Source organism: Piliocolobus tephrosceles, chromosome 7 (genome assembly GCF_002776525.5).
Source record: "Piliocolobus tephrosceles isolate RC106 chromosome 7, ASM277652v3, whole genome shotgun sequence".
Classification (NCBI taxonomy): Eukaryota; Metazoa; Chordata; class Mammalia; order Primates; family Cercopithecidae; genus Piliocolobus; species Piliocolobus tephrosceles.
Genome location: NC_045440.1, coordinates 126,795,874 through 126,823,111, shown reverse-complemented (window position 1 = coordinate 126,823,111; position 27,238 = coordinate 126,795,874). Strand labels below are relative to the sequence as shown.

The window sequence follows — 27,238 nt, the reverse complement described above, 5'->3', positions numbered from 1 at the left end:
GACTAGGGGCCGGGGTAGGACCCCAGTGGAGTAGCAGGGTCTGGGCGTGGAGAGCCCGGCGCCACACGGGGTGGGGGCGCGCGGAGGACGCGCGCGCGGGAGGGCCCCTCCTTGACCGGCTCTCTCCCCTCCCCCTCCGCCCCCGACGGCCGCTGGGGCGCGCGCCTCTCCTCGCACCCCCACCCTGGGTCCCTACGCTCTGCGGGGCCACCGCGCTGCTGAGGCCCCTTTGCGGGCCCGCCGAGCGGTTCCGGGTTTAGGGTTCACAGGTCAGAGTTGACTCCCTGAAAAGTGCAGCCGGTTTGAAATGCAAGATGGCGGCGGCGTGGCGCTGAGAGGCGCGGCGGCCCCTGCAGGTAGTGGCGTGAGCCGGCCCCGCGACCAGCGGGCCTGGAGACTCTGGGCTGAGGGTGGGAACCGGAGCGCAGAGTCCGCGGCCGGCACGGGAAAGGCGAGTGGCGCGGGGCCCGGCGGGAGGAGGGTGGCCTCACAGCAGAGACCCCTGGGGCTGAGCCCGCTCGCGGCGGCGGGTGGCGTGGTGGACCCGGCGCGGGGCGTCCGAGGGGGACGGACGGGGCCTGCCTCGCGGCTGGGGGCAGTCGCCGCAGAGGGACAGACAGACCCACAGCCTCCCTCGCTCTTTTTGGGTGTCTCCGCCACCGAAGGAGCTTGGGGGCGGGGGGCTCTCTGGAGGGAAAATCTCAGCTCCCTGCCTTGGTGAGGACTGAGCAACTTAGGATTGTTGAGGGGAGTGAAGACTGCGTATTCCCAGCGGAGGGCGCCGCCGGAGGGAGCACCCCAGTGATGTTGGGAGTTCTAGAGGAGGTCGGGAGCGCTGTCCTCCGGGGGCGTGTGGCTACTTCGTGGAGACTCAGTCTCCCTGAGGGTAAGGAGAGATTCTCTTGCTGGAGCTGAGCGCACTGACTGAGGTTGGAGCCCGAGCAAACCGTTCGGGAGAAGTCCTTACCTCCAGTTCAAGGAAGGCTGTGCGCACCCGTTTCGGGGCCAGGCCGTGTCCCAACTTTGGGAAAGACTGGGAGTTGAGTCCTTAAGAACCATATTACGATTGTGAGGAAGCCCTGGGATTTAGGGAGAAGTTAATTAAAGAGGATGGTAGGGGCGTGGGGGTGTGGGGGCTGACCCATGGGAATCCTCCAAGCCTTAGGGCCCACAGTGAGCAATCTACTAATTCCTCAAGGGGAATAAAAGGCTGGGAAGGAGAGGTTTGAGAGGAACAAGGTCTAAGGGCAGGAAAGAAGAGCCCTGGCAGATGCCCTTTCCTTATATATTTACACCAAAGTTGGAGGTAAAGGGACTTGGCAATTCTTTGTTTTAGTACCTTTCCTGTCCTCTTTCCTCCGTGGGTAACTGTATGGAAAGAGCATAGCCCCTGAGAAGGAAAAGATTCCATTTGATTTCCTTAGCTTAGGTTCGTGAAGGATCCAGCAGCTGGGAAGGCGTCAATGAGAAACAGCAGGCAGGGGAATTAGAACAGGGACTAGGGATGAGAAAAGAGAAATACAGGGAAGATATCGGACAGCAGAAATTCCACAGCCCTTTCTGTCAACTCAACCCAGCTATTAGAAAAAAAAAAAAAAAAAAAAAATGCGAAGAGATAATCTTTGAGAGAAAAATGTAAGAAAAGGCTGAGAGAGAAGTTGTGATGTGATTAGGCTGGGATTCCATGTAACTTAAGCAATTCTCTTGGAGGTTAATGTGACAGCAGAAAAAGGAAAATAACAAAATTGGAAAATATACAGCGGTTCACGGTTAGGGAGGAAGAAGCAGTTTTCCCCCAGGAACAGTTAATATTTGGTTTGGGAGGTGTGTGTGTGTGTTGTGTGTATACATATATAAGAGCACTTTAGATTTGTTGGTATTGGTCATTGTTTCTCAGTCTTTGTCTGAAACCTTTAATTTGTGTTATATGGTGCTACATTAATTATCTTTGTTTATGAAAAATTATTCTGAAAAAGTCATTCTCTTTTTGTTGGGAGTGAAGGTGAGCAGGAGTTGGTTTTAACAGGGAAATTGGCCCTAGTATACCCATCGATTATTTTAATTTCTGAAGTAGCAATTCTGACTCCTGATTTTAAGCAAAAGAAATGTGAGTGCTGCCATTGACAGTAATGCGGTAACAGGACGTAAAAGAGAAAGGACTTTCATGAATATTTTTTTTCCTTTTAGTTTTTCTCTCCTTTCTCAAAGCATTTGAGGGCTAAGCAGACTAATTTTATACAAAGTAAAATGTATAATCGTGGACCTTTTCGATACAAAATGATAGCATTTCAGTTACCAGTGAATCTTTTTTGTTGAAGTACCTCTTCAGATTCCTTATTTAACAATCAGGATTAAAATGAGAAATAAAGAGTAATACTTGGGTAACTGATGATAGTGATGATTCATAGAGATTTCTTGAACCATTCTTATAATTTCAAAACAGCTTTAACATCTTCAGTGGAAATGTTTTAAAGATAGAGTTCAAGTATAAACTAGTTTAGAACTTCACATTTGGAACATTGTATGCATGTTTGCTGTTCTTTGGTTTCCTCAGTGTGCAGGTAGCTCTAGATTTATATTCAATTCTGAACAGATTAGGCTGGGTGAACCAGAGAGGCATTAATGCCAGATGGTTTGAAAATATGCTAAAGCCGAAAACATAAATGTGTCTGTGCTAGTGAGCACTCATTAGTACATTTCTTTCCTTTATAGCTAAGCTTATTATTTCACTGGATTTGGGAGGTAGTTCATGCATGATGTAGCAATTATTTCACCTTTAATGATAATTGTAAGTTCTTTTTTTTTTTTCAATAAATGGGGACAAAGTTTTACAGTTATTAGCGAAATTAATAGCATAGGAGAGGTGGTTAATTTTGAGGATTTTTCTCCCTTTTCTATTATTTTATATTAAGATGGAAAGGTTATATTATGATGTATTATATTTCTTATGCTAATTAAGCATAAAATGTGATATTTGAGACTTAGTTTGCTGTAAATTATAACAATACTTAAATGAAAATGCTTTTAAAATTATTAAAATGATCACAAACGTAGCTGAGGAAATAACCCTTTTATTTGTGTTTACAGCTTGTGAATTTGGGCCCAAAAGACTTAAATTAACAGTGTTGAAAGTTCAGCACCTAGTTTTTAATCTAATATCATAGCCAATGCAATTATTCAGAGAGATTTTTAGAATTATCTATTGTACTGTTTATGGTGCTAGCCAGTAATACACATTTTTTAAACCATTGTAAGTATTTATTTATGTTGTGATAAGCACATTTACTGTTAAGACTAAATTTTTTCAACTTAAAATCCTTTTAAATAATCATACATATTTTCAAAAGTAAGTTATATTTCTGTTTTTGAAACTGCTACTGTCTTTAGAATAAGAGTCAATGTTTCTATACTACTACTGATACATTTTATTGTATCCTTGTTGCTCTGATACATTTGTAGTCATGAATAACCAGATTTGCATGACTGAAGTTGCTGACTTAGTCGATTATTAATCAGAATATACATTGAGTTTACATTCTGGAGATCTGCATTTTATACAGGATATTCTTAAAGTAAATAGTAATATGTAAATTTTTATGTAGTTGCCAGGTTTTGATCTTAAAAGATACTTAATCTTGGCATTTTATACAGTTGGTTTCCAATTTAAGAGGTAAGACTGTATACCTTTGGTATAAACAAATATGATCATATACTTTGGAAAATAAGTATACATGAGCAGTGGCCGGGCGCAGTGGCTCACGCCTGTAATCCCAGCATTTTGGGAGGCCGAGGCGGGCGAATCACAAGGTCAGGAGATCGAGACCACGGTGAAACCCCATCTCTACTAAAAATACAAAAAACTAGCCGGGCGCGGTGGTGGGCGCCTGTAGTCCCAGCTACTTGGGAGGCTGAGGCAGGAGAATGGTGTGAACCCGGGAGGCGGAGCTTACAGTGAGCCAAGATCGTGCCACTGCGCTCCAGCCAGGGGGACAGAGCGAGACTCCGTCTCAAAAAAAAATAAAAATAAATAAAAATAAAAGTAAAGTATACATGAGCAGTTTAAGAATGATGTTTAGTCAAGGGAGCCAATTGAATCCTTTTTTTTTTTGAGACAGGGTCTCATTCTGTGGCCCAGGCTGGAATGCAGTGGCATAATCATGGCTCACTGCACCCTCAATGTCCTGTGCTCAAGCAATCCTCTCTCCTCAGCCTCTCGAGTAGCTAGGATTACAGTCGTGTGTCACCCATTCCCGGCTAATTTTTAATTTTTTTTTTTGTAGAGATAAGGCCTTGCTGTGTTGCCCCAGCTGGTCTCAAACTCCTGGCCTCAAGCAGTCCTCCGCCTTGGCCTCCCAAAATACTGGGATTACAGGCGTGAGCCACTGCACTCAGCTAAATAAATAATTTTTAATGCAAGATTTTAATTTTCAGTTCTTAGTTTTAGATTTTAAAAAATAATATCAGAATTTATCTTAACAAAATTAAAATATTGAAGTCATAGCCATATCATGTATTATTGTAAATAAAATAACTCTTTCATTAAATTTTGGTGATTTCCTATTTCTCAAGATTTCTAATCCTTTTTCCCCTTCTTAAAAATCTTTCTTTTCCTTTTTTGTTTTTTAGTGAGAAATGAAAGAAGATAGGAGGTTCTGATATTTCTAAGCACTTAACTCATAATTATGTTTTTCTTCTATCCTAAGTTTATTCTCTTTTACAATCCAATATTCTTAAAAAGAAGTTTGTTAAAACTTTGCTAGACATGGGCTGTACTTGGGAGCGGGGAGGATCATGAGAACAATTTCTGCTCGTTACTTCGTTACTATGATAAAATTACTTATATCAGATGTTTGCTAGTTCTATGAAATACCCCTTAAATATGTGATACAGTAATGATTCATTTTGAAGCTAAGGTCAGAAAATGTTTGTGGGGGAGAGGTTAAATTTGATTGATTAATACCTGCCTATTGAAGCCAACTTGTTCCAGCATGATTTAATATGCTCAAAGGTACGAAATGGCAAATACATTTTGCTGGTTGGTTGTTACCCAGATTCTTAAAGTATTTTATCACTTGTCAACAGTTAGCAAATTTTAAACAAAGATTTCTTTGCTAACATTCATTGTGTTCTAAGCACCAAGAAGTATTCCAGAAACTTTACATGTGTTACCTATTTCAATCCTCACAACAACCCTATTAAGTAAGTAGTATCCTATTAATATTACTAGCCCCATTTGTAGATGACAGGGCTGAGGCACAAAAAGGCTAAGCCATTTGTCTAAAGTCACACAGCTAGTAAGTGGCAGTGCTGGATTTGAACCCAGTCTGTTCCAAATTTTTCAAGCTCTTGGTCTTTTTTTGTAATCCATCTACTACCAGAACAGCTTGTTCTGTTTTATTATATAATGTATATAGCTGAGATGAGCTCTTTAATTTTTGGAATTCACTCATACTAAATTAAGAAAAATACTTTGAATTAGATAGAAATGTTCTGAAGTAATCCCAGTATCAGGAACTTAACATCAAGCAACTAGGATTTTCATTCAAAAGCACCGATGAGCTCATTTTTGCTCCTCTGGTATCCTTGTGCCTTTACATGTCTTGGCAGCTCTTCTTAAGAGACTCATTCGGTAAAATATCTTGCAATTACTGTGTGATTTTAAGAATGGATTGAAATAGGTTACCAGTTTCCTACAGTATTAATAATTCATTTTGGAAAATAACCTTCCCTCTTTGGCAGCTGTTTCCTATCTTCTCTTCTAGTCCACATCCTGTAGATTGATGGCTAACGAGTGGCAGAACAAGGAGATACCAGGAAATGAAACTGTAGAGTCCCAGGCTACAGAGATAACAAGATGCTTCACTGGGCCTACCAGGAAAATGCTCTTTTGCTTTTCATGAGAATAGTGTACTTATTCAACCTAAGTTTTAACTTAATCTAGAGGTATTTTACTAGGGGACTGGTGTATTTACATTATTTCTTGATGTGAGAAGTTTCTTCATAAACCTGTAGTAGTAGCAGGAATCAAAAAATAAGGTTAACTGGGAAAATAATCCTCCTTAATATTTATTCATTATAGTTTACAGAGAATAGTGCTTAAAGAATACAACAAAAGGCCAGTTAGGGATCACGCCTGTAATCCTAGCACTTTGGGAGGCCAAGGCGGGTAGATCACTTGAGCTCAGGAGATCGAGACCATCCTGGCCAACATGGTGAAACCCTGTCTCTACTAAAAATACAAAAATTAGTTGGGCGTGGTGGTGCGTGCCTGTAAACCCAGCTACTCGGGAGGCTGAGGCAGGAGAATCGCTTGAACCAGGGAGTCAGAGGTTGCAGTGAGCCGAGATTACGCCACTGCACTCCAGCCTGGCGACACAGCGAGACTCCGTCTCAAAAAAAAAAAAAAAAAGGGCCGGGCACGGTGGCTCAAGCCTGTAATCCCAGCACTTTGGGAGGCCGAGACGGGCGGATCACGAGGTCAGGAGATCGAGACCATCCTGGCTAACACGGTGAAACCCCGTCTCTACTAAAAAATACAAAAAGTAGCCGGGCGAGGCAGTGGGTGCCTGTAGTCCCAGCTACTTGGGAGGCTGAGGCAGGAGAATGGTGTGAACCCGGGAGGCGGAGCTTGCAGTGAGCTGAGATCCGGCCACTGCACTCCAGCCTGGGGGACAGAGCGAGACTCCGTCTCAAAAAAAAAAAACAAAAAACAAAACAAAACAAAAAAAAAGAATACAACCAAAATGCTTTAACCCTTCAAAAGTGTTATTTATGACTGTTCTAGTAAGAGAAGCAATTGTAGCTTTATTAAACTTTTCTGATTGGTTTAACTGCTCTAGGTTATATACTACAACATATTTGTACAGTAATTGAATTTTCAGAGAATTATTTTCTATTTATTTGATTGCGTGATATTAATGCTTCACAGTGCACTGATTGTAAAGCCATTTGGTAGTAGCTTTCATGCAAAAACGACATGGCTAAACCCCAGTCATTCTGTTAGATAACCCCATGTTTACAGATCAAGTACTACTAGTTTGTTTAACTTGTTTTGGCTTGTGTTGTCAGCATGAATAATCCTCTCCATTCTGATTAACGTAATAAATTAGGATACAAATGTCACTAGGTTTATGTACAAACACATAAACATATACAAGTACTTCCATTTCTTAGTTTAACTAAATTGTCTTCATAACCTTTGTATACTTATTTATTTATTTTGAGTCAGAGTTTCACTCTTGTTGCCCAGACCGGGGTGCAATGGTGCGATCTTGGCTCACTGACACCTCTGCCTCCCCAGTTCAAGTGATTCTCCTGCCTCAGCCTCCTGAGTAGCTGGGATTACAGGCATGCGCCACCATGCCTGGCCAATTTTGTATTTTTAGTAGAGACGGGGTTTCTCCTTGTTGGTCAAGCTGGTCTCGAACTCCCAACCTCAGGTGATCTGCCCGCCTTGGCCTCCCAGAGTGCTGGGATTACAGGCATGAGCCACTGCGCTGGCTTATGTACTCATTTTAAAGAACTCCCAATTTCTACATCTCAATTTTCACTTTACAGATGGCATATATTCACATTTTGAAATTTTATTGAAAATGGTGTAGTGGTTATTTGGTTGTTCTGTATAATACAAATAGAATTTTTTAATGTGTAGTTTTTGTGTTTCCTACCAATATTAGGATTGGTATTTAAATGGTTCTTTTAAAGTTTTGATGAGGGAATAAACTTTTTTTTTTTTTGAAATTACACTTATTTATTAAAAACTAAGCCATAAATTGTAGAAACTTCCTGACTAAGGCTAAATTATATCTAGAATAATAAAATATGAATTTTTTGTAGGAGAAGACAGACAGCTACTTTGGACCTGTTGGTGATGATGGCCTGAGCTAAACATCTAACTAGAAGGGATACCCTTCCATTTCAAGAACAGAATGCTAAGGAAGCTGTGGCAAGTATGTGTTTCATTGTTTTGGTATGGTAAAACTCAGATACTGAATGTACTCACTTTAGATTCCATGATACTATATTTGGCTAAAGTTTTTAAAAGCTTTCCTTAAAAAGCAGCAGACATATGTTAACACTTTTTTTAATATACTTTCAAATTTTAAGAGCTATAACTATAGGACTGCTTTAATTTCAAAAGAGACAGCATCACACTTCATAATAAAGCTTATATGGTATATTTATAATTGATTTTAAAATTAGTATTTGATGAAATCTGCTGTGTCAGGCACTATACCAAGTGCTGTGATAACAGAGGTAAACAAGACAAAATGTACCTTTGGTGTGGGGAAATTTATCTAGAAATTTTGCTATGCTTTTACCTGTATCCAGAAAAATGCTTCAGGATGTTCAAGAACAAATCCTGAAACTATATTTTCAAAACGTAGGCTACTAATAATAGTTAATTATAAGAGTCAGAATATTAAATACTCTTACTTGTATTAACCATACCAAAACTTAAATATTTGAATATTGATCCTTTTGTAGTTCATAAGTGTGATGATTGGGTTTCATGCTCATGTGTGAAATGTGCCTTTCTCAAACCTTGTTACGACACTGGCACATTACCTGTGTGACGTTAAAAAAAAATACATATATATATATATTCGAATATATTTGTATGTAATTACTTTTATATTTTATCTGATTAATTAATTGGCTTTTATAAGAAGCATTTATCCAATTGTTATTTTAGATGATTCCAGAAAATACTAGGAAAGATTTGATAAACATTAATGTGGTAGTTTTCATTTTTAAAAAATTGATAACAGAGTTCTTTTAAGTTGATATTACCAATACTGATTACTATTATCTTTCAAAGTATTTTGAAAAATCTAATTATTATGTCCTCAGTGAAGTGGGTAACAGTTACCTTACTTTTATAAATAGAGAAGATAATGACCAGATGAATGGTTTTTCAGTCTTCAGAGATAATCTCACTTGGAACTGAGAATAGCATTCTTGTGTTAGACTGACTGTAAAAGACTTAACACACCTTCTTGAGAGAAGTAGGGAAAAATTGTTTTCGGCAGAAAATTACTTTTTGATCACATTCACAAACTCTTCACAAGATAAGATATTTCATGATACTGCTAGTTTATATATCACTTTCAATGTATTACATACCTACCTACCTACCTGCCAGCTGTGCAGAGAAAACTAGAATGTTAGTGTCCTAGGGAGAGACCTTTCAAAAAGACATTTCACTCCTCCAGTCTGTGGTTGGAGCTTGCCAGAAAAAATCTGTCCAGTTTGGATTCTTCTTTTAATCTTTAGTGTCATTAAGGTCTGCTTTCTCAGATGGAAAAAACAGGTAGAGAGGATAGGGTTTCCTACCTTTCAGCCTTAATTAGCATTAGCAAAGGTATCCTCTGACATTTGGTTATCTTTGACCACAATTTCTTAGATGCTTTCACTTTTATTATTTTTATTCCTGTTTGTATATTCACTTTAATACTTGATTTTCTGTTGTCTTGAGACTATTTTTTGGCAGTTTTCTTGAGATTTATCTCTCAGATAGTGATTCTAGGTTACCAGCAATCGTTAAGAACATCTGCTGTGGATATAAATTTGTGTTGTCAAATTCCTAATTTAATTTTTTAAGAACTTGATGTTTCTAAATATTTTAACATTTTATTTTTATTTTTACATTTTAACTTTGAAAATACCTTAATTGTGTAAAAGTAACCTTTATTTTTTTTAACACAGTGGGTACCTTTTGTTTTAATCTGACCTCATTCTTTGTTCATACTGTTTAGGCATTCCGTGATTTTTGTGTATTTGTAACTTTTAGTTTAAAACAAACGTGTTAAAGTATTTTCAACTGGCTAAACAGAACTCTTGATTCAGAGAGAGAGAAGTGACACTAAATAGAATACAGAGTCCTAAACATTCTCAGTATATATACAAATGCAGATTCCGAGGGATTCTCCATGTGCATATTTTTGCTACCTAAGAACAGTTTTAGTTTTGATGCTACATCAAAATTAACATGATCCCTAAAAACTATAGTATCTTCTAAATGCTCTTTTTTTTTTTTTTTTTGAGACAGAGTTTTGCTCTTCGTAATTACCCAGGATGGAGTGTAATGGCATGATCTCGGCTCACTGCAACCTTCTTCTCCCAGGTTCAAGTGATTCTCCTGCCTCAACCTCCCGAGTAGCTGGGATTACAAGTGCATGCCACGATGCCTGGCTGATTTTTGTATTTTTAGTAGAGACAGGGTCTCACCATGTTGGCCAGGCTGGTCTTGAACTCCTGACCTCAGGTGATCCACCCGCCTTGGCCTCCCAAAGTGCTGGGATAACATGCATGAGCCGCCTCGCCCAGCTCTGAATGCTCTTATTTGACCCAGAATTGGTATAAAAAACAAAGTTAGTGGCCAGGCACAGTGGCTCACGCCTGCAATTCCAGCACTTTGGGAGGCCGAGGCCGGCGGATAACGATGTCAGGAGTTCAAGACCAGCATGGCCAACATGGTGAAACCCCATCTCTACTAAAAAAATACAAAAATTAGCCAGGAGTGGTGGCAGTCACCTGTAATCCCAACTACTTGGGAGGCTGAGGCAGAGAATTGCTTGAACCTGGGAGGCAGAGGTTGCAGTGAGCCAAGATCGCAACACTGCACTCCAGCCTGGGCAACAGAGTGAGACTCCGTCTCAAGAAAAAAAAAAAAAAGTTTGTTTTTATTCGCATAAAATCTTACCAAATAACATGCTTTTGTGGCTAACTAGGCCAACATACTGTTATCTGTTAATCATTTAATTTGAAGTCCAAGACAGCCAGAAAAACCAGAAGCTTGCAAATTCAGTGCAGTTGTGGCTCTGCTTAATTATAAAATATTTTAGACTTTTTTTAGTAGTAGTAAGCATAGAATTTGAAACAGTCCACTAACTTCTTAGTGTATTACATTGAGGACTTTTTAATTTTTTTAACAATGTAGTAGAAGACTATTAAAGTATAGTTTTCTCATAAAACAGAGAAGTAATGATTCTAAGTACAAATTTGCGTTTGCTGTCTTTATAGTAACTATACGCTTTTCTCCTGAATTTCACTGCCAAAATCATTCTTTGAATATTTGCTCTCCCTTGTTTTACTCTTAAGTAATCCATAAATTTAAATATACTCAATTTGTATATAAAACTGATGTATTACAATAACATTTTAGATGTTAGTAAATGTTTATTAAATGTTCATTGCTGTACTTTAATAGAATGTTTTAGATTCAAGGATGTTTTAATATTCTTGACTAAGGCAATTTTTATTAAGAATTTTACCATCGGAAGTAATCTATGGTAAATCAAGCACAATTGTTTTTATAGCTCTTCTATAAATGAGTGTTTAATGAAGTAAAATGTATGTAATAATACATAGTATAGCTATATTTACATTTTTTTTTTTTTTTGAGATGGAGTCTCGCTCTGTCACCCAGACTGGAGTACAGTGGAGCGATCTCGGCTCACTGTAACCTCTGCCTCCCGGGTTCAAGTGATTCTCCTGCCTCAGCCTCCCAAGTAGCTGGGATTACAGGCACCCATCACCACACTCTGCTAATTTTTGTATTTTTTTAGTAGAGACGGGGTTTCACCATGTTGACCAAGTTGGTCTCGAACTCCTGACCTCAATTAATCTGCCCACTTTGGCCTCCCCAAGTGCTGGGATTACAGAGGTGAGCCACCACGCCTGGCCTAAAGATATTTTTTTAGCAAACATTATTGGGGTCCTAGTAAATATTTTGTTGGGCCCTGGGAATATAGTAGATAGCTAAATAGATATTCTTTCTGATCTAAAAGAAGAACTTGGATAAGAACTCTCAAACTTTTTAGATTGTGATGAAACACATTTTGCTTTACTAAAATGCTTTTCTGTAGAGAAATATTAATTGTAAAATTGTACAAATTTTAATTGTTTTGATGAGTTCAGAATCATAAGTTGATTGAAGGGTATCCTACCCTCAGGAGAAGATCCAGTATACAGATAGATATATGGTAACTGGCTAGTCTAGATCTACACCCTGGAGATTGTGTTTGGGTGGTCTTGAGGGCTCTTAGAGCCAGTCTGACTTCTCAGAGCTCCAAAAACTATACCTGAATGCTACATACTGAGGGATTCCTGCTTCCCTGGAAAATCCTTTTTTTTTTTTTTTTTTTTTTGTTGTTTCCTTCCTTTCTCCCCTCCCTTCCCCTCTCTTCCCCTCCCTTCCCCTCCCCTCCTCTCACCTCCCCTCCCCTGTCCTTCCCTTCTCTTCCTTCTCTTCCTTGTCTTTCTTTCTTCCTTTCTTCCTTCCTCCCTTCTTTCCTCTCTTCCTCCCTCCCTCCCTCCCTTTTCTTTTTTTTAATTTTTTTAAACAAATTTGCTGTCATCCTTGCCCAAGGGCCATGCTAATCTTCTCTGCATGGTTCCAATTTTAGTATTTGTGCTGTGGAAGCCAGCACTGGAAAATCCTTTATGTAGCCATGTTTTTTGCCTTAATAATAGAAAAGAAACTTTCTTTCCAGCTTGACCATAGAAATATTGGTCATACATTGGCCATAGAAATATTTTAGTCTATTTGCATTTTTAGGGTCTTGAAAGTATTGTTTATGGTACTTTATAATAAAGCAATGTGCTAACAATATTAAAGAAAATGTGTAGGCTAGGCAGGGTAGCTCATGCCTGTAATCCCAACACAGGGAGGCAGAGGTGGGAGGATTACTTGAACCCAAGAGTTCAAGACCAGCCTGGGCAACATAACAGGAGTCTGTTCTCCACAAAAAGGAAAAAAACACAAAAGAAAAAGAAAGCTTGTGAATATCACACATAAAATTGTCACCCATAATCTCATGTGAAATTTTCATTTTTTAAATATTCTCATCTCATCTTTGTTCACCTGCATACATATTTCCTCACAGTTATTATAATTAATATGCAAATTTTCTGAGTTTTAAAAAATTTAATAGTAAATGGGTAATTTTTTCCATATTCCTTACTCTTAAGATTATCGATTTTAGTGGCAGTATAGCAATTAATTAATTTGATCAATTTTCTAAAAACACTTCCCCTACTAAAAAGTTAACTGAAAGCAGTTTTGTAAAGTAATTACATTCACAGTGCTGGATGCATTTACAGCATACTTTTTTTTATTGGCAGACTTAATTTTAATTGTGTTTTAATTGCAGAGTCACCTAGCTACTGAGTTGTGCAACTGACCTGTAACCTCTTTTTATAGGTAAATAGTGCAAGCTTCCCCAAATTGATTTTGAGCCCTGTTTTTAGTTGACCTTCAAATAGAGAATGTGATGCCTTCAGCTAATAGTGATTTCTATACAGCAATTTTCCTGTCCCAGTCCCATTGCACTTTAATGATAAAGGGAGATGAATAGGAACAACATCCTAGAAATTCTTATTCTGTATTTTTACTCCTACTTTTTCATCCAATTTTTGTGCATTTTCAGCTGATTAAGTTGCTTAAAAAAAAGGTGAGAGAACTTATAATATTAAATAAATGGTGTTTCTTTTTTTCCCGGAAATAATTTTTCAGGGACTCAAGATAGCAACAATTAGGCACCTACTTTGTGTCAAAGTAAGTGAAGGAAGCATTTTTACTTCCTCTGATGTGGATACTACTATTTCTGTTTCCCCCAGGGAGGCCTTCTCTGCTTCTTTTCTAGAAGCCTCCTGCAGTGTGCTCATATAGTTCCTGATACTTCCTGTCTTACTGCACTAATCATAGTTATTCTCAGCTTGCTTTCCTTGCTTCACTGCTAGTACCTGAAAAACCAGAGACTGCCTGTCTTGTCACCATTGCATCATTACTGCCTAACACAGTACCTTTCACATGGTTGACATTCAACAAATAGTTGTTGAATAGAATTTGTTGAATTGAAGAATCTTGGTTTTATACGTGAGAAAATTGAGGTTGAATTGAATAGCTTTTCCAGGCACCTAACTGCTAATTGACAAAGGTAACTGCAAAACCTGTGGTTTTACCCTATCCACAATGCCTTTATGGATTAATTACTCTGGGCTTGGGATTCTTCTTCCATAAAAATGGGGCAGTTGTACTAAGATCCTTGTTTCCTCCAAACTTATGACTTTATAATAAGAATTCCAAGGATACCTTTGTTTGCTCTTTGGTCTATTTTTAGACTATAACACATTATGCGGAATTGAGCTTTTGGACCAAATCTTGAAACTCTTTTGGGACTTCTCAGTCTCTTTTTAGAAATACATTAAATAATACATTGACCTTACTTTTGTTAGCAAAATCATGGGGGTCTGACAGTAGATTATAGCAAGGAAATAGTCTTTTTTTTCTTTTTTTTTTGTTTTGAGATAGAGTCTCTCTCTGACGCCCGGGCTGGAATGCAGTGGTGCAACCTTGGCTCACTGCATCCTCCACCTCGCGGATTCAAGTGATTCTCGTGCCTCAGCTTCCCAAGTAGCTGGGATTACAGGCGCCCACTACCACGCCCAGCTAATTTTTGTATTTTTAGTAGAGATGGGGTTTCAACATGTTGGCCAGGCTAGTCTCGAACCCCTGACCTCAAGTGACCCAGCCCCCCCCCCCCGCCCCCAGCCTCCCTAAGTGCTAGGGTTACAGGCATGAGCCACTGCACCTGGCCTCTCTAGATGAGTTTTTGAATTTCATGGCTGAGCAATGGCTCAATGAGAGGAGGATTTTTGATGAAACTGATATATTGTCTTGATATATATATATGTATACATACACACACACACACACACACACATATATATATATATTTTTTTTGTGAGATGGAGTGTGGCTCTATCGCCCAGGCTGGAGTGCAATGTCTGGATCTTGGCTCACTGCAACCTCCACCTCCTGAGTTCAAGTGATTCTCCTGCCTCAGCCTCCCAAGTAGCAGGATTACAGGTGTACACCACCACACCCAGCTAACTTTTATATTTTCAGTAGAGATGGGGTTTCACCATGTTGGCAAGGCTGGTCTCAAACTCCTGACCTCAAGTGATCCGTCCTCCTCAGCCTCCCAAAGTGCTGGGATTACAGGTGCACCCAGCCAGTATGTTTTAAGTTTTAAGCCAAAGGCTTTTATTTATTTTAATTAATTAATTAATTAATTAATTAACTTTTTGAGACGGAGTCTTGCTCTGTCGCCCGGGCTGGAGTGCAGTGGTGTGATCTCAGCTCACTGCAAGCTCTGCCTCCCAAGTTCACGCAATTCTCCTGCCTCAGCCTCCCAAGTAGCTGGGACTACAGGCTCCTGCCACCATGCCCGGCTAGTTTTTTGTATTTTTAGTAGAGGCAGGGTTTCACCATGTTAGCCAGGATGGTCTCGATCTCCTGCCCTCGAGTTCCACCCGCGTCGGCCTTCCAAAGTGCTGGGATTATGGAAGTGAGCCACCGCTCCCGGCCAAGCCAAAGGCTTTTAAACACAGCTCAGGATCCCTGAAAGGTGGAAGTGGGGATTGTAAGATTCATGGAATTTGGTCAGAGAGTAGTTTAACCTCTGCCTCCTCCAACCAGATAGCTCCTCTTTTTTCTTTTCTTTTTTTTGAGACAGAGTCTCGCTCTGTCACCCAGGCTGGAGTGCAGTGGTGCAATCTCGGCTCACTGCAACCTCCACCTCCCGAGTTCAAGTGATTCTCCTGCCTCAGCCTCCTGAGTAGCTGGGATATTACAGGTGCACGCCACCACGCCTGGCTAATTTCTGTATTTTTAGTAGAGACAGGGTTTCAGTGTTGGCTAGGATGATTGATCTTCTGACCCTGTGATCCGCAGGCCTCAGCCTCCCAAAGTGCTGGGATTGCAGAAGTGAGCCACCGCACCTGGCTGATGGCTCCTCTTTTATGTTTTGACCTGGGATTTCTCATAGCATTTTGTTTGAAGAAAGGGCTCCCTTGCTTAAAACAAAAAGTTTGAAAACCACCACTTTGAGGAAAAAGTTTCAGAAAGAAACCCTCTTGCCTTCCAACTATTATTATATCCCAATTAAATATAGTCTCTCTCAGATTCCAGGAAAGTAACAGTCACAAAATAGCTTACTCCTCTGCCTTTCAACAATTCTCTTTACTGTTCAAAATACGAGTGCTGCTCATTTATTACTCTTCCACTTACAATTTTTTTAGAAACAGTATCTTCCCATGTTGCCCAGTCTTGAACTCGTAGACTCAAGGAATCTTCCTGCCTTGGCTTCTTGAATAGCTGGATTACAGATGTGTACCACCATGTCTGGACCACTTATTTAGAGCCATTTAAGGAATTCCCTGTTTCTAATGAGAAAAAGTGATCAAACATCTGTGTTGATACTTGAAAAAAAATAATGGCAACCCCTATTTGATTAAAAGATAACATTGGCTTAGTTTATAACATGTGGTTAAGAAATAGTTGTAAATATTAGTGATTTCTTTATAATATCTTAGAAATCAAGAATGTTTTAAAGAAGAAAAGAATGACACTGTTGAGAGTAGGGATCTGGATTATTAATACCACTATTATTTTTAAACTGATGCTCTTTATTTGGTAATATGGGAAATTAGGGAACAAAGGACATTTAGTCCAACTTTCCTTCTGCTGCTTGGACGTGTAGTCTGTATTTGAATAATTCCAATGAGGAGGATTTTTACCATCCTTCAAAATCGGGGTATTCTCTCTTGGGACTGCTCTCTTTCCTAAAGATGTCTCTCCATTTACTGACTAGATGTATTGTCTCATGGGGACCTGGTTTTGCTTTATAATTTTTGAAGCAGTCTCTTCTCTTCCATTTAGCTAGTGTGCCAGTAAATTAAAAATAGCTCTAATTTGTGGTGGAGAATAAATGAAATTACTTACCCATTTCATTCATTTTCATTTGGATTAGACTTCAGAAATGCAAACTTTAGCATTAAACTTTTTATTTTACAAATTTTAGGTATAAAATTTATTTAAATATATTTGTATGATCCTAATTCATGTTTTCTTGATGATTTAGTTATTGTGAATTTCAGATACTGTTCTCTATGGTGGTGCCTCCTGCAGGTCTTGTTGAGTTTTGTAGGACTATTTTCCTGTTCGTTCTAGTGAATTTAATAAACATTGTGTGATTACCTCCTTGAATTCAGGCTTCTTGTATGCACTTGGGAATGCAACATTAATGAGATGTCAGCCAAAATAGCTCAGCTGGGAGAGCATTAGGTTGAAGATACAAAGTTTCTTGGCTCAATCCAGAGTTTTAGGGACTTTGTTTTATCTCAAAAAAATTGTGTCTCAGTCTCTTCGTGTTCCTATAAAGGAATACCCAGAGCTAGGTACTTTAGAAAGATGAAGGGTTTATTTGTTTCACAGTTCTGCAGACTGTTCAAGAAGCATGGCTCCAGCATCTGCTTCTGGTGATGGCCTCAGGCAGCTTCCACTCATGACAGAAGATGATGGGGAATCCATGTGTGCAGAGATCACATGGCAAGAAAGGAAGCAAGAGAGACAGGGGAGCGGTGCCAGGCTTTTCCTAACAATCAGCTCTTGTAGGAACTGATAGAGTGAGAACCACATGGACAGCACCACACTGTTCACGAGGGATCTGACCCCATGACCCAGACACCTTCTGTTAGGCTCTACCTCCAACATTGGGGATTGAGTTTCAACATGAGATTTGGAGGGATCAAACATCCAAATTATAGCAAGCTGTTATTTAAAAAAAGAGAGAGACACAATATCTATAGTAAGGAGACCACAGATAGGGATGGGGGTGCAGGGACAGAAATGTAATATTACTCTGCCATGTACAGTATGGTAAGTACTAGACTAGAAAGTAAACAGGGGAGGAAATGAGATCAAGTGAAAGGGAGAAAGAAGGTGGTCTTTAGTAGGGCTCCCCAACCCCTGTACCACGGACCAGTACCAATCCATGACCTGTTAGGAACTGGGCCGCACAGCAGAAAGTGAGAGGTAGGCAAGCAAGCATTACTGCCTGAACTCTGCCTTCTGTTAGATGAGTGGCGGCATTAGATTCTCATAGAAGCACAACCCTATTGTGACTGCACATGCGAGGGCTCTAGGTTGCACACTCCCTGTGAGAATCTAATGCCTGATCTGAGGTGGAACAGTTTCATCCCAAAACCATCTCATCCCCCGGCAGTGTGGTATGTGGAAAAATGGTCTTCCATGAAACCGGTCCCTGGTGCCAAAAAGGTTGGGGACTGCTGTCCTGGAGGGCACAGAGAGAGATCAATGCATCCAGTGTCCTAACCTAAGGAAGCACCTGAGCAAGGGTCTGAAAGTGCATTGAATGTCTGTGAATTGTCAGTCATTTCTAGTGTACCTAAAGCATAAGGAAATAGGAGGAAGGAAAGCGAGGTTAGACTAGGTTGTGAAAGGGATTATATGTCCCACAAGGAGTTTGAACTTTATTCTTTCAACATTGGGGACCTGCATCAGGAGACTGATGTGATTGGATATGCTTTATAACTTTTGGTAGCATTGTGGCAAGTGCTAAGAATAATGTTTCTGGTAGACCAGGCACGGTGGCTCATGCCTGTAATCCTAGCACTTTTGGAGGCCAAAGTGGACAGATTACCTGAGGTCAGGAGTTCGAGTCCAGCCTGGCCAATGTGGTGAAACCCTGTCCCTACTAAAACTACAAAAATTAGCCAGGCATGGTGGCAGGCACCTGTAATCCCAGCTACTCTGGAGGCTGAGGTAAGAGAATCGTTTGAACCCAGGAGGTAGAGGTTGCAGTGAGCCGAGATTGCGCCACTGCACTCCAGCCTGGGTGGCAGAGTGAGACTCTGTCTTAAAAAAAAAGAAAAGAAAAAGAATAATGTTTCTGAAACTTTGATTATTCATCCTCCATCTTTGCTATTTTTGCCATACTTGAAGCATGCTTTTGGCTGATGAGTTACACCAGTAGGAAGAAGAGGACATACTAATGAACTAATGGATTAAATTTCTTGTCTTTTTTTTTTTTGAAACGGAGTCTCACTCTGTTGCCCAGGCTGGAATGTAGTGGCGTGATCTTGGCTTACAGCAATTTCTGCCTCCTGGGTTCAAGTGATTCTCCTACCTCAGCCTCCGGACAAGCTGGGACTACAGGCACCTGCCACTGCAACTGGCTAATTTTTGTATTTTTAGTAGAGATGGAGTTTCACTATGTTGGCCAGGCTGAATTTCTTACACACTTAATGGCCATAATATTTTAGTAGCTGTGAATGTTTTTTATAGTGTTAAAGTTCCTCCCTTGTTAACATTGCCATTTCACATTAATAATAGTGTGCTTGCCAAAGCAGGCCCTTTCCCCCTTGTCTTCTAATATATAGCTGGCTAAAAAATTCAAATGAATAAGCTTGTGTCTGACCCAAGGTAAAGTACTTAACGTTCAGTAAGTTAGTTGGCTTGGAGACATTTATTTTGATCTTCAGAGGATATTTTTTCTGATTCTTATCTTATTCTAGATCTTTATAACTGAGCTATCCAGCCACTTCATATAAGCGAACTATAACTATAATTTGTTTAAAAGATCATAGTTACTTGTTTTTAAACATGTTTAAATTTATTTTAATGTAGGTGATTGGAGTTGTGCTTCAAAAATTTCAGAAATTCAACAGTATTTTATCTGCCAACAATAAGCTCTTTACTTGATTGCACCATGAGAAAGCTGCTAATGAGACTTGTTGAGCACAAAAATGGACTTGAAGAACGAAAAGCCATTATTTTCAAATGAAGAACACTGAACAGTTTTAAGCCTCGATGCTTTTTAATCACCACTGAGCTTTTCCTCGTAACATCAGAATGGCAAGCAGGCGAAAATCAACAACACCTTGCATGGTCCTTGCCAGTGAACAAGATCCAGACCTTGAGTTGATATCAGATTTGGATGAAGGTCCTCCTGTACTTACACCTGTAGAAAACACCAGAGCAGAGAGTATCTCAAGTGATGAAGAAGTTAATGAATCTGTGGATTCAGACAATCAGCAAAATAAAAAAGTTGAAGGTGGATATGAATGTAAATATTGTACTTTTCAAACTCCAGATCTAAATATGTTTACTTTTCATGTGGATTCAGAACATCCCAATGTAGTGCTAAATTCATCCTATGTTTGTGTCGAATGCAATTTTCTTACCAAAAGGTATGATGCACTTTCTGAGCATAATCTGAAATATCACCCAGGAGAAGAGAATTTTAAGTTGACTATGGTGAAACGTAATAACCAGACAATCTTTGAACAAACAATAAATGATCTGACTTTTGATGGTAGTTTTGTTAAAGAGGAGAATTTAGAGCAAGCAGAACCTACAGAAGTTTCTTCTTCAGGAATATCTATCAGTAAAACTCCTATCATGAAAATGATGAAAAATAAAGTGGAAAACAAACGGATTGCAGTTCATCATAACTCAGTTGAGGACGTTCCTGAAGAGAAAGAGAATGAAATCAAACCAGACCGTGAAGAAATTGTAGAAAACCCAAGTTCTTCAGCTTCTGAATCTAATACAAGTACTTCCATTGTAAACAGAATACATCCAAGTACTGCCAGCACGGTAGTGACACCGGCAGCAGTTCTTCCTGGATTGGCACAGGTGATAACTGCTGTATCTGCTCAGCAGAATTCTAATTTGATTCCCAAAGTCTTAATCCCTGTTAATAGCATTCCCACCTACAATGCTGCATTGGATAACAATCCCCTTTTACTTAACACCTACAACAAATTCCCTTATCCAACAATGTCAGAAATTACAGTTCTTTCTGCTCAAGCAAAATATACAGAGGAACAGATCAAGATATGGTTTTCAGCCCAACGTTTAAAACATGGTGTTAGTTGGACTCCCGAGGAAGTAGAGGAGGCAAGAAGGAAACAATTCAATGGAACAGTGCATACTGTACCTCAGACCATAACTGTTATTCCTACACACATTTCCACAGGGAGTAATGGTTTACCATCTATTTTACAGACATGCCAAATAGTTGGTCAGCCTGGTCTGGTCCTTACTCAAGTAGCTGGCACAAACAGCTTGCCAGTTACAGCACCTATAGCCTTGACAGTGGCAGGCGTTCCAAGTCAAAATAATGTACAGAAAAGTCAGGTACCTGCTGCTCAGCCTACTGCAGAAACAAAGCCAGCAACAGCAGCAGTTCCAGCTTCTCAAAGTGTCAAACATGAAACTGCATTGGTAAACCCTGATTCATTTGGCATTCGGGCAAAAAAGACAAAAGAGCAACTGGCAGAATTAAAAGTTAGCTACCTTAAAAATCAGTTTCCCCATGATTCAGAAATTATCAGACTTATGAAAATAACAGGCCTGACAAAAGGAGAGATTAAAAAATGGTTTAGTGACACAAGGTACAACCAGAGAAATTCAAAGAGTAATCAGTGCTTACATCTCAACAATGATTCCTCTACCACCATTATTATAGACTCCAGTGATGAAACCACAGAATCCCCATCTGTTGGTACTGCACAGCCTAAGCAATCCTGGAATCCTTTTCCTGACTTTACTCCCCAAAAATTTAAAGAGAAAACTGCAGAGCAGCTTCGTGTCCTTCAGGCAAGTTTTCTCAACAGCTCTGTACTTACAGATGAAGAATTAAATAGGTTAAGGGCACAAACCAAACTTACCAGAAGAGAAATCGATGCTTGGTTTACAGAGAAGAAGAAATCAAAAGCTTTAAAGGAAGAGAAAATGGAGATAGATGAAAGTAATGCAGGTAGTTCCAAAGAAGAAGCTGGAGAAACTTCTCCTGGAGATGAATCTGGTGCACCTAAGTCAGGGAGTACAGGCAAGATATGTAAAAAAACACCTGAGCAGCTGCACATGCTTAAGAGTGCATTTGTCCGGACACAGTGGCCATCACCAGAAGAATATGACAAGTTGGCCAAAGAAAGCGGGCTTGCTAGAACAGACATAGTTAGTTGGTTTGGGGACACCCGTTATGCTTGGAAGAATGGAAACTTGAAATGGTACTACTACTATCAGAGCGCCAATTCAAGTAGTATGAATGGTCTGTCTTCCCTTAGGAAAAGAGGGAGAGGGAGACCCAAAGGACGGGGAAGAGGAAGACCGCGTGGGCGGCCTAGAGGAAGCAAAAGAATTAACAACTGGGACAGGGGACCATCACTCATAAAATTTAAAACTGGAACTGCAATACTTAAGGATTATTACCTGAAGCACAAGTTTCTTAATGAGCAAGACCTTGATGAACTTGTTAACAAATCACATATGGGCTATGAGCAGGTCAGAGAGTGGTTTGCAGAAAGACAGAGAAGATCAGAATTAGGTATAGAATTATTTGAGGAAAATGAGGAGGAAGATGAAGTTATTGATGACCAGGAAGAGGATGAAGAAGAAACAGATGATAGTGACACTTGGGAACCTCCACGACATGTGAAACGGAAGCTTTCTAAATCAGATGACTGAAATGTAAGTTATGTAAATTTTTAATCTGTGTATATGTTCATCAGCCACATACATTTTGAACAGTCACCTTGTTGTATCAGTCATCTTCATTTTTGACAGTTTTTTCTGAAGTAGTTTTTCTTTTCCCTAATAAGTCTAGGTACCACTAGTATAGCCAAGAGATAAATGATTATCATGTGTAGTTTTATTATTATTATGTAGAGTTTAATGTCTTAATTATTAGTTTTCATATGAATTGGGGTTTTTTTACTTTGTTTTGAAGGAAAGTTACCCAGTCTCTATGAAGGGAGACTGGCGGGCGGGTTGAGGGGATTCACAAACAAATACTAAAGATAACTAAAATGTATTTATTGCAACGCCCCCTTCACTAAAGCTTCATTTTTTGCCTATTTAAGGAAAGAATTCAAAAATGAAAACTAAAAGGAAGGGGAAAAGTACACCAAAGGAAAGACTTATCACAGGGTTGAGGATTGCACAGTTTTAGGAAACTAGGTGAAAATTGGTATCTTTTTTTCTTCATTGCATTGCTCTCAAAACTTTATTAGATTTTTAACTAGAGTTTAAAATGTTTTATGTATTTATGAAATTACTTGGTATCTTTTTAGTAATTTATAGAATTACTCAATATCTTTTTCTGTTAAAAGTCAAAGGTCTGTTTTAGGCCATATATAAATTCATGTTTGCTTAGGTAGCATCTGTCTTTGAAAACTGTGGTATAAATTATTTCTGTTTTAGAAATCAAAAGGCAAATAACAGATTTGATATTAACCCCATTGCTTAAAATATCTTTTCATTCTTTGGTATAAAACAAACCTGCTACCAGCACTAACATTGTATTTGATTTAAAGTATATCTCTGTAGTCTTAAAAATGCAAATAAATATGGCTTAAATTTGAAAGGTTTTGGCATGTTCCTTAAATCTTAGTTATTTTATAAATTGGATTAATTAAAGTTGTACTGTAGTTGCAAATCAGATACCTGCTTTGGAGTTAGGAATTGAATTCTTAATACTTCTGGAATTTAATAACATAGTTTTATTCTTCGCTATTCTTTGTTTTGGAGTGTTCCAGGGTAAAAGTACACTGTTTTGAAAACAATGCAGTTGTCATGAAATGTTTGTGTATGTCTGTCAGTAGTCCAGATAGCATCTTGCTATCAGAAATGACTGCAGTGTTCTCAAACAGTAAGAAAGGAAATGAGATGTTGACCCTCATTATTATTTTACACGTGAGCATGCTTGCTTATTTCCTTGGCTTTTTGCATCGATATCCCATCCCCTAATTCTCTGCTCTCTTATTCTGTGCAGTTTTTCCTTAATTCCCTTATATCTTCTCTCTGGTTTTATTTATTTTAACAATTATTTATAGAGAGCTTAATGTGTGCCAGGCACTATTCTTACTATCTGGCAATCCTTTCTCAGGTTTTCTCCTTGTTAATATTTTTTAAGGGATAACAGATGAAACTAAAAATATACCTATTTTAATAAGCAGTATAAATATCATTCCAGGTTATAGGGTATAATGTAATCATTTTAAGTTATAAGAATTTAAACAGTTTCGTACAGCTTTATCCTGAAGTGCAGCCCTCCATTTCCTAATGTCAGAAATCTTCAGAGCAGGCTTTCTTCTGACCTAGATACATAAAATATTTTTAACGGCCTTTTTTTTTTTTTATTGCTAAACACAAGAATGTGCACTCAGCCAAGATTAAATCAACAAATTTGTTGCAGCAGTAAATGTTGTTGTTGTAACCTCTGCAATGATTTTTTTGGGGACTTGCAGTCTTTCAAAAATAATGCAGATTTTTTAGTACAATTTAGTTTGACCTTTAAGTTTGTGTAGATAATTCTTACGTTATATATTAACACTGTAATGGATACTAATTCTGGTCAGAAAATTCACCTAAAGCTACAGTTTTCAAAAAATGATATGATGTATGCTATACATGCACAGTATTAGTCCATTTTCACACTGCTATAAAAAACTACCTGAGACTGGGTAATTTATGAAGAAAAGAGGTTTAGTTGACTCACAGTTCTGCCAGCTTAACAAGAAGCATGACTGGGAGGCCCCAAGAAACTTACAATCATGGCAGAAGGCGAAGGGGAAGAAGGGTAAGCAAGCACATCTCACCATGACCGAACAGGAGAGAGAGCAAAAGGGGATGTTCCATACAACTTTCAAACAGCCAGATCTCATGAGAACTCACTCACTATCATGAGAACAGCCAGAGGGGAAGTCTGCCCCCATGATTCAGTCACCTCCCACCAGGCTCCCTCCCCCGACACTCCCTGAGTAGAAGTTATGTATGGGCTTATACAATTTCAAATGTAAAAACAGCCTGTTTACATATGTTGAAACAATAAGATTTTGTGGTATCACTGTCCCTTAATAATTACAATTCAAGGTAAGATTTGGGTGGGGACCCCGAGCCAAACTATATTATATACGTTTGTGGTGGCATAGAAGCATGCCTTGCTTTTAAAATAACGCAAAAGTCTAAATTTATAAAACATCAAGTTATCATTGGCTTAGTAAAATAATTTTTCAGTTATAAGAGGATTCACCATAGCCTTCTCGAAACAGTTATTTCTTCATTTAAATATTCTTCAGTTTACGAAAAAAGTTACCAAAACCTTCCCAAAATAGTTATTACAGGAAGTGAGGTACATATATCTTTTGTACCTTATATAGAAATAGAAAAAAGTACAAGTCTTTAGATTTCATAGTCTGCTTATTACAGATACTGACAATGAAATATATACTCCCTGCTAATACAATTTTAAATCAATTATTACATAAAGGTGATAAATGTTTATCAGCAAATCTAGCATATGAAGAACATATACATAGATGAGTTGCACACAAAGTCTAGTGTATTGTGTGAGACATGTGGCAGGTGATTTCAAGAGAATACAAAAGATGTATTTTCATGCATAATTGATACTTTTATTTCTAAAAGTAGTAAAAATTAAAATACGGTTTTCTTTAAATTTTCAGTTTTTTATGATGTTTTTCTTTTATAGCTGCCTAAAACGTTGAAGGAGAATCAATTCTTCAACTCAAGATGTCTGATTTACTGTGAATTGGCCCAATCTTTGATGACATTGAAAACGTTTTGGGGCATACACACTCAAAACACAGGATCCAATACCCAAAAGAAATGGAACTTAATGTTGTGCCAAAGTTAAACTACTGCAGTTGGTGGAAGTTCTGCAATGTAAATAGAACACTAATTAAAAAACAACTTGTAAAAATTCAATTTAAATTTTAATACAGTACATTTTTATTCTAATATGATGGAGACATTCTGAATCTTAGACTTTCTGAGGGGGTTTAATGACCACTAGAGCTTGTCCTCATATTCAGTCCAGCTTAATACTGTGTGTCTAGTAAGATGGGCTATATTGCCTCTATTCTTTGAGATGTGATTAAGCTTAGAACTTTGACCAAAAATTTTACAGTAAAAATTGTTAGGAATGGGTAAAAAAACCAAACCCTGATTTATTACTATGTCTTATTTATCAGACCCTGCACTAAGATTAAAAGTTGTGCATGGGCTTATACAATTTCAAATGTAAAAACAGCCTATTTATATATGTTGAAACAATAAGATTTTATGGCTTCACTGGCCCTTAATAATTGGATCCTTCATTAAACACATTCATGGATACCACTGTTTCTACTGTTACTTGTTCCATTAGAAACTGATTTTCTTTTCTTAAACTGAAGGTAATTAATTCTGAAGAAGGAAAAGAAACTGGCATAATTTTGGATAGGGAGAAACTTTGAAATAAATACTGCACCAAAAAATGTGGAAAATAATCATGTAGTAAATATATACTTAGTGTTTTCTTACAATCGTGGGAATCAGAAATGTTTATACAGGTGTCAGATCAGAATTTTTAAGAGTTATCTTTCAGTGAAATTCTACTTTTATAACAATTTCAGTGAATAGAGAAAAAATTCTGAACTGATCATAATGAGTTAAAAGTTAGCTTTTCACTTACGAATCATGGGAGTGTTAACTGTTAACTCTTGCCGTATCAGGAGACTGAAAGTTCATACTAACTTACAAACTTTGTAAAGACTGGTGCTGTTCATTCATGTTGGGAAGAACCCTTTCTTTTGTGACCATAGGACCATTTTTCAAAACCCGCTTTCTTCATAGAAGAAATGTTCAGTTTAAATTAGCTTTGGATTTTAACATGTTTTTCTGAATGACCAGATGTAGGCTTGGCCAGTTTATTTTCTCTAATTTAATGAATAATAAATATTAAGCTCTTGGTTAAATGTTTTTCAGCCATTGAAAATGTTATGAAAAAGCCTTGAATATGCATGCTGCTTTCATTTTTATAAACTTTTTATTTTTTAACTATAGCTTTATTAGTAATTCCAAAATGCTGCAATGTAGCTGATTTCCTCACTCAGACAGCTGGCTTTGTGGGTGGCTTTTTTCATACTATTGTTAACTTTTTTAAAAAAGAAGCAATGTAAAGACTGTAATGCACTAAGCTTTTTTTCTTTTACACGTTTAAAACTTCTTAAAGCACTCTGTAATATAATGATTAAATTGCTCCCTTTTATAAACCATTGCTAATGTGGTCTGAGTTTTGTTTGACAATAATTTTAATGTTCTCAAAATTTGAAATGTCAAGTATTAGAAATGAAGCCTTTGAATATATTTGTTTCCCTTGCAATATGTTAACTCCGTGTAGCTGTAAATAACTATTAATAAATTTCCCTCATCTCTTTTATAGGCCTGATAAAAGTCTTCTCTGACGTTTGCTAGCTTTTAAATATATTTATTTGACAGAGCAAAAGAACCCTCTTCTGGTTGATTGTGACCTTGAATACAAAATAAAAGTTAGTAGTGATTAGTAGTTTACAGTGA

At 38.4% G+C, this 27,238-nt stretch overlaps 1 protein-coding gene and 2 non-coding genes across 3 annotated transcripts; 2 read left to right on the top strand and 1 right to left on the bottom strand.

Annotated features, from left to right (window-relative positions):
• The first annotated feature begins 217 nt into the window (after nt 1-217).
• Nucleotides 218-27,238, top strand: ZHX1 (zinc fingers and homeoboxes 1). The gene is made up of 4 exons (XM_023224421.2): nt 218-356; nt 7,837-7,949; nt 19,499-22,348; nt 25,371-27,238. The coding sequence occupies exon 3, from the start codon at nt 19,724-19,726 to the stop codon at nt 22,343-22,345; it is 2,622 nt and encodes an 873-aa protein (XP_023080189.1). The 5' UTR covers nt 218-356; nt 7,837-7,949; nt 19,499-19,723; the 3' UTR covers nt 22,346-22,348; nt 25,371-27,238.
• On the top strand, nt 8,476-8,578 carry LOC111551737. The gene has a single exon (XR_002734447.1). It is a non-coding gene; the product is annotated as a small nucleolar RNA U13 (small nucleolar RNA).
• Nucleotides 12,328-12,434, bottom strand: LOC111551689. The gene has a single exon (XR_002734437.1). It is a non-coding gene; the product is annotated as a U6 spliceosomal RNA (small nuclear RNA).

Bases quoted from the DNA above. Each gene is read 5' to 3' on its own strand.
- ZHX1 (XM_023224421.2), top strand. From the start codon at position 19,724: ATGGCAAGCAGGCGAAAATCAACAACACCTTGCATGGTCCTTGCCAGT.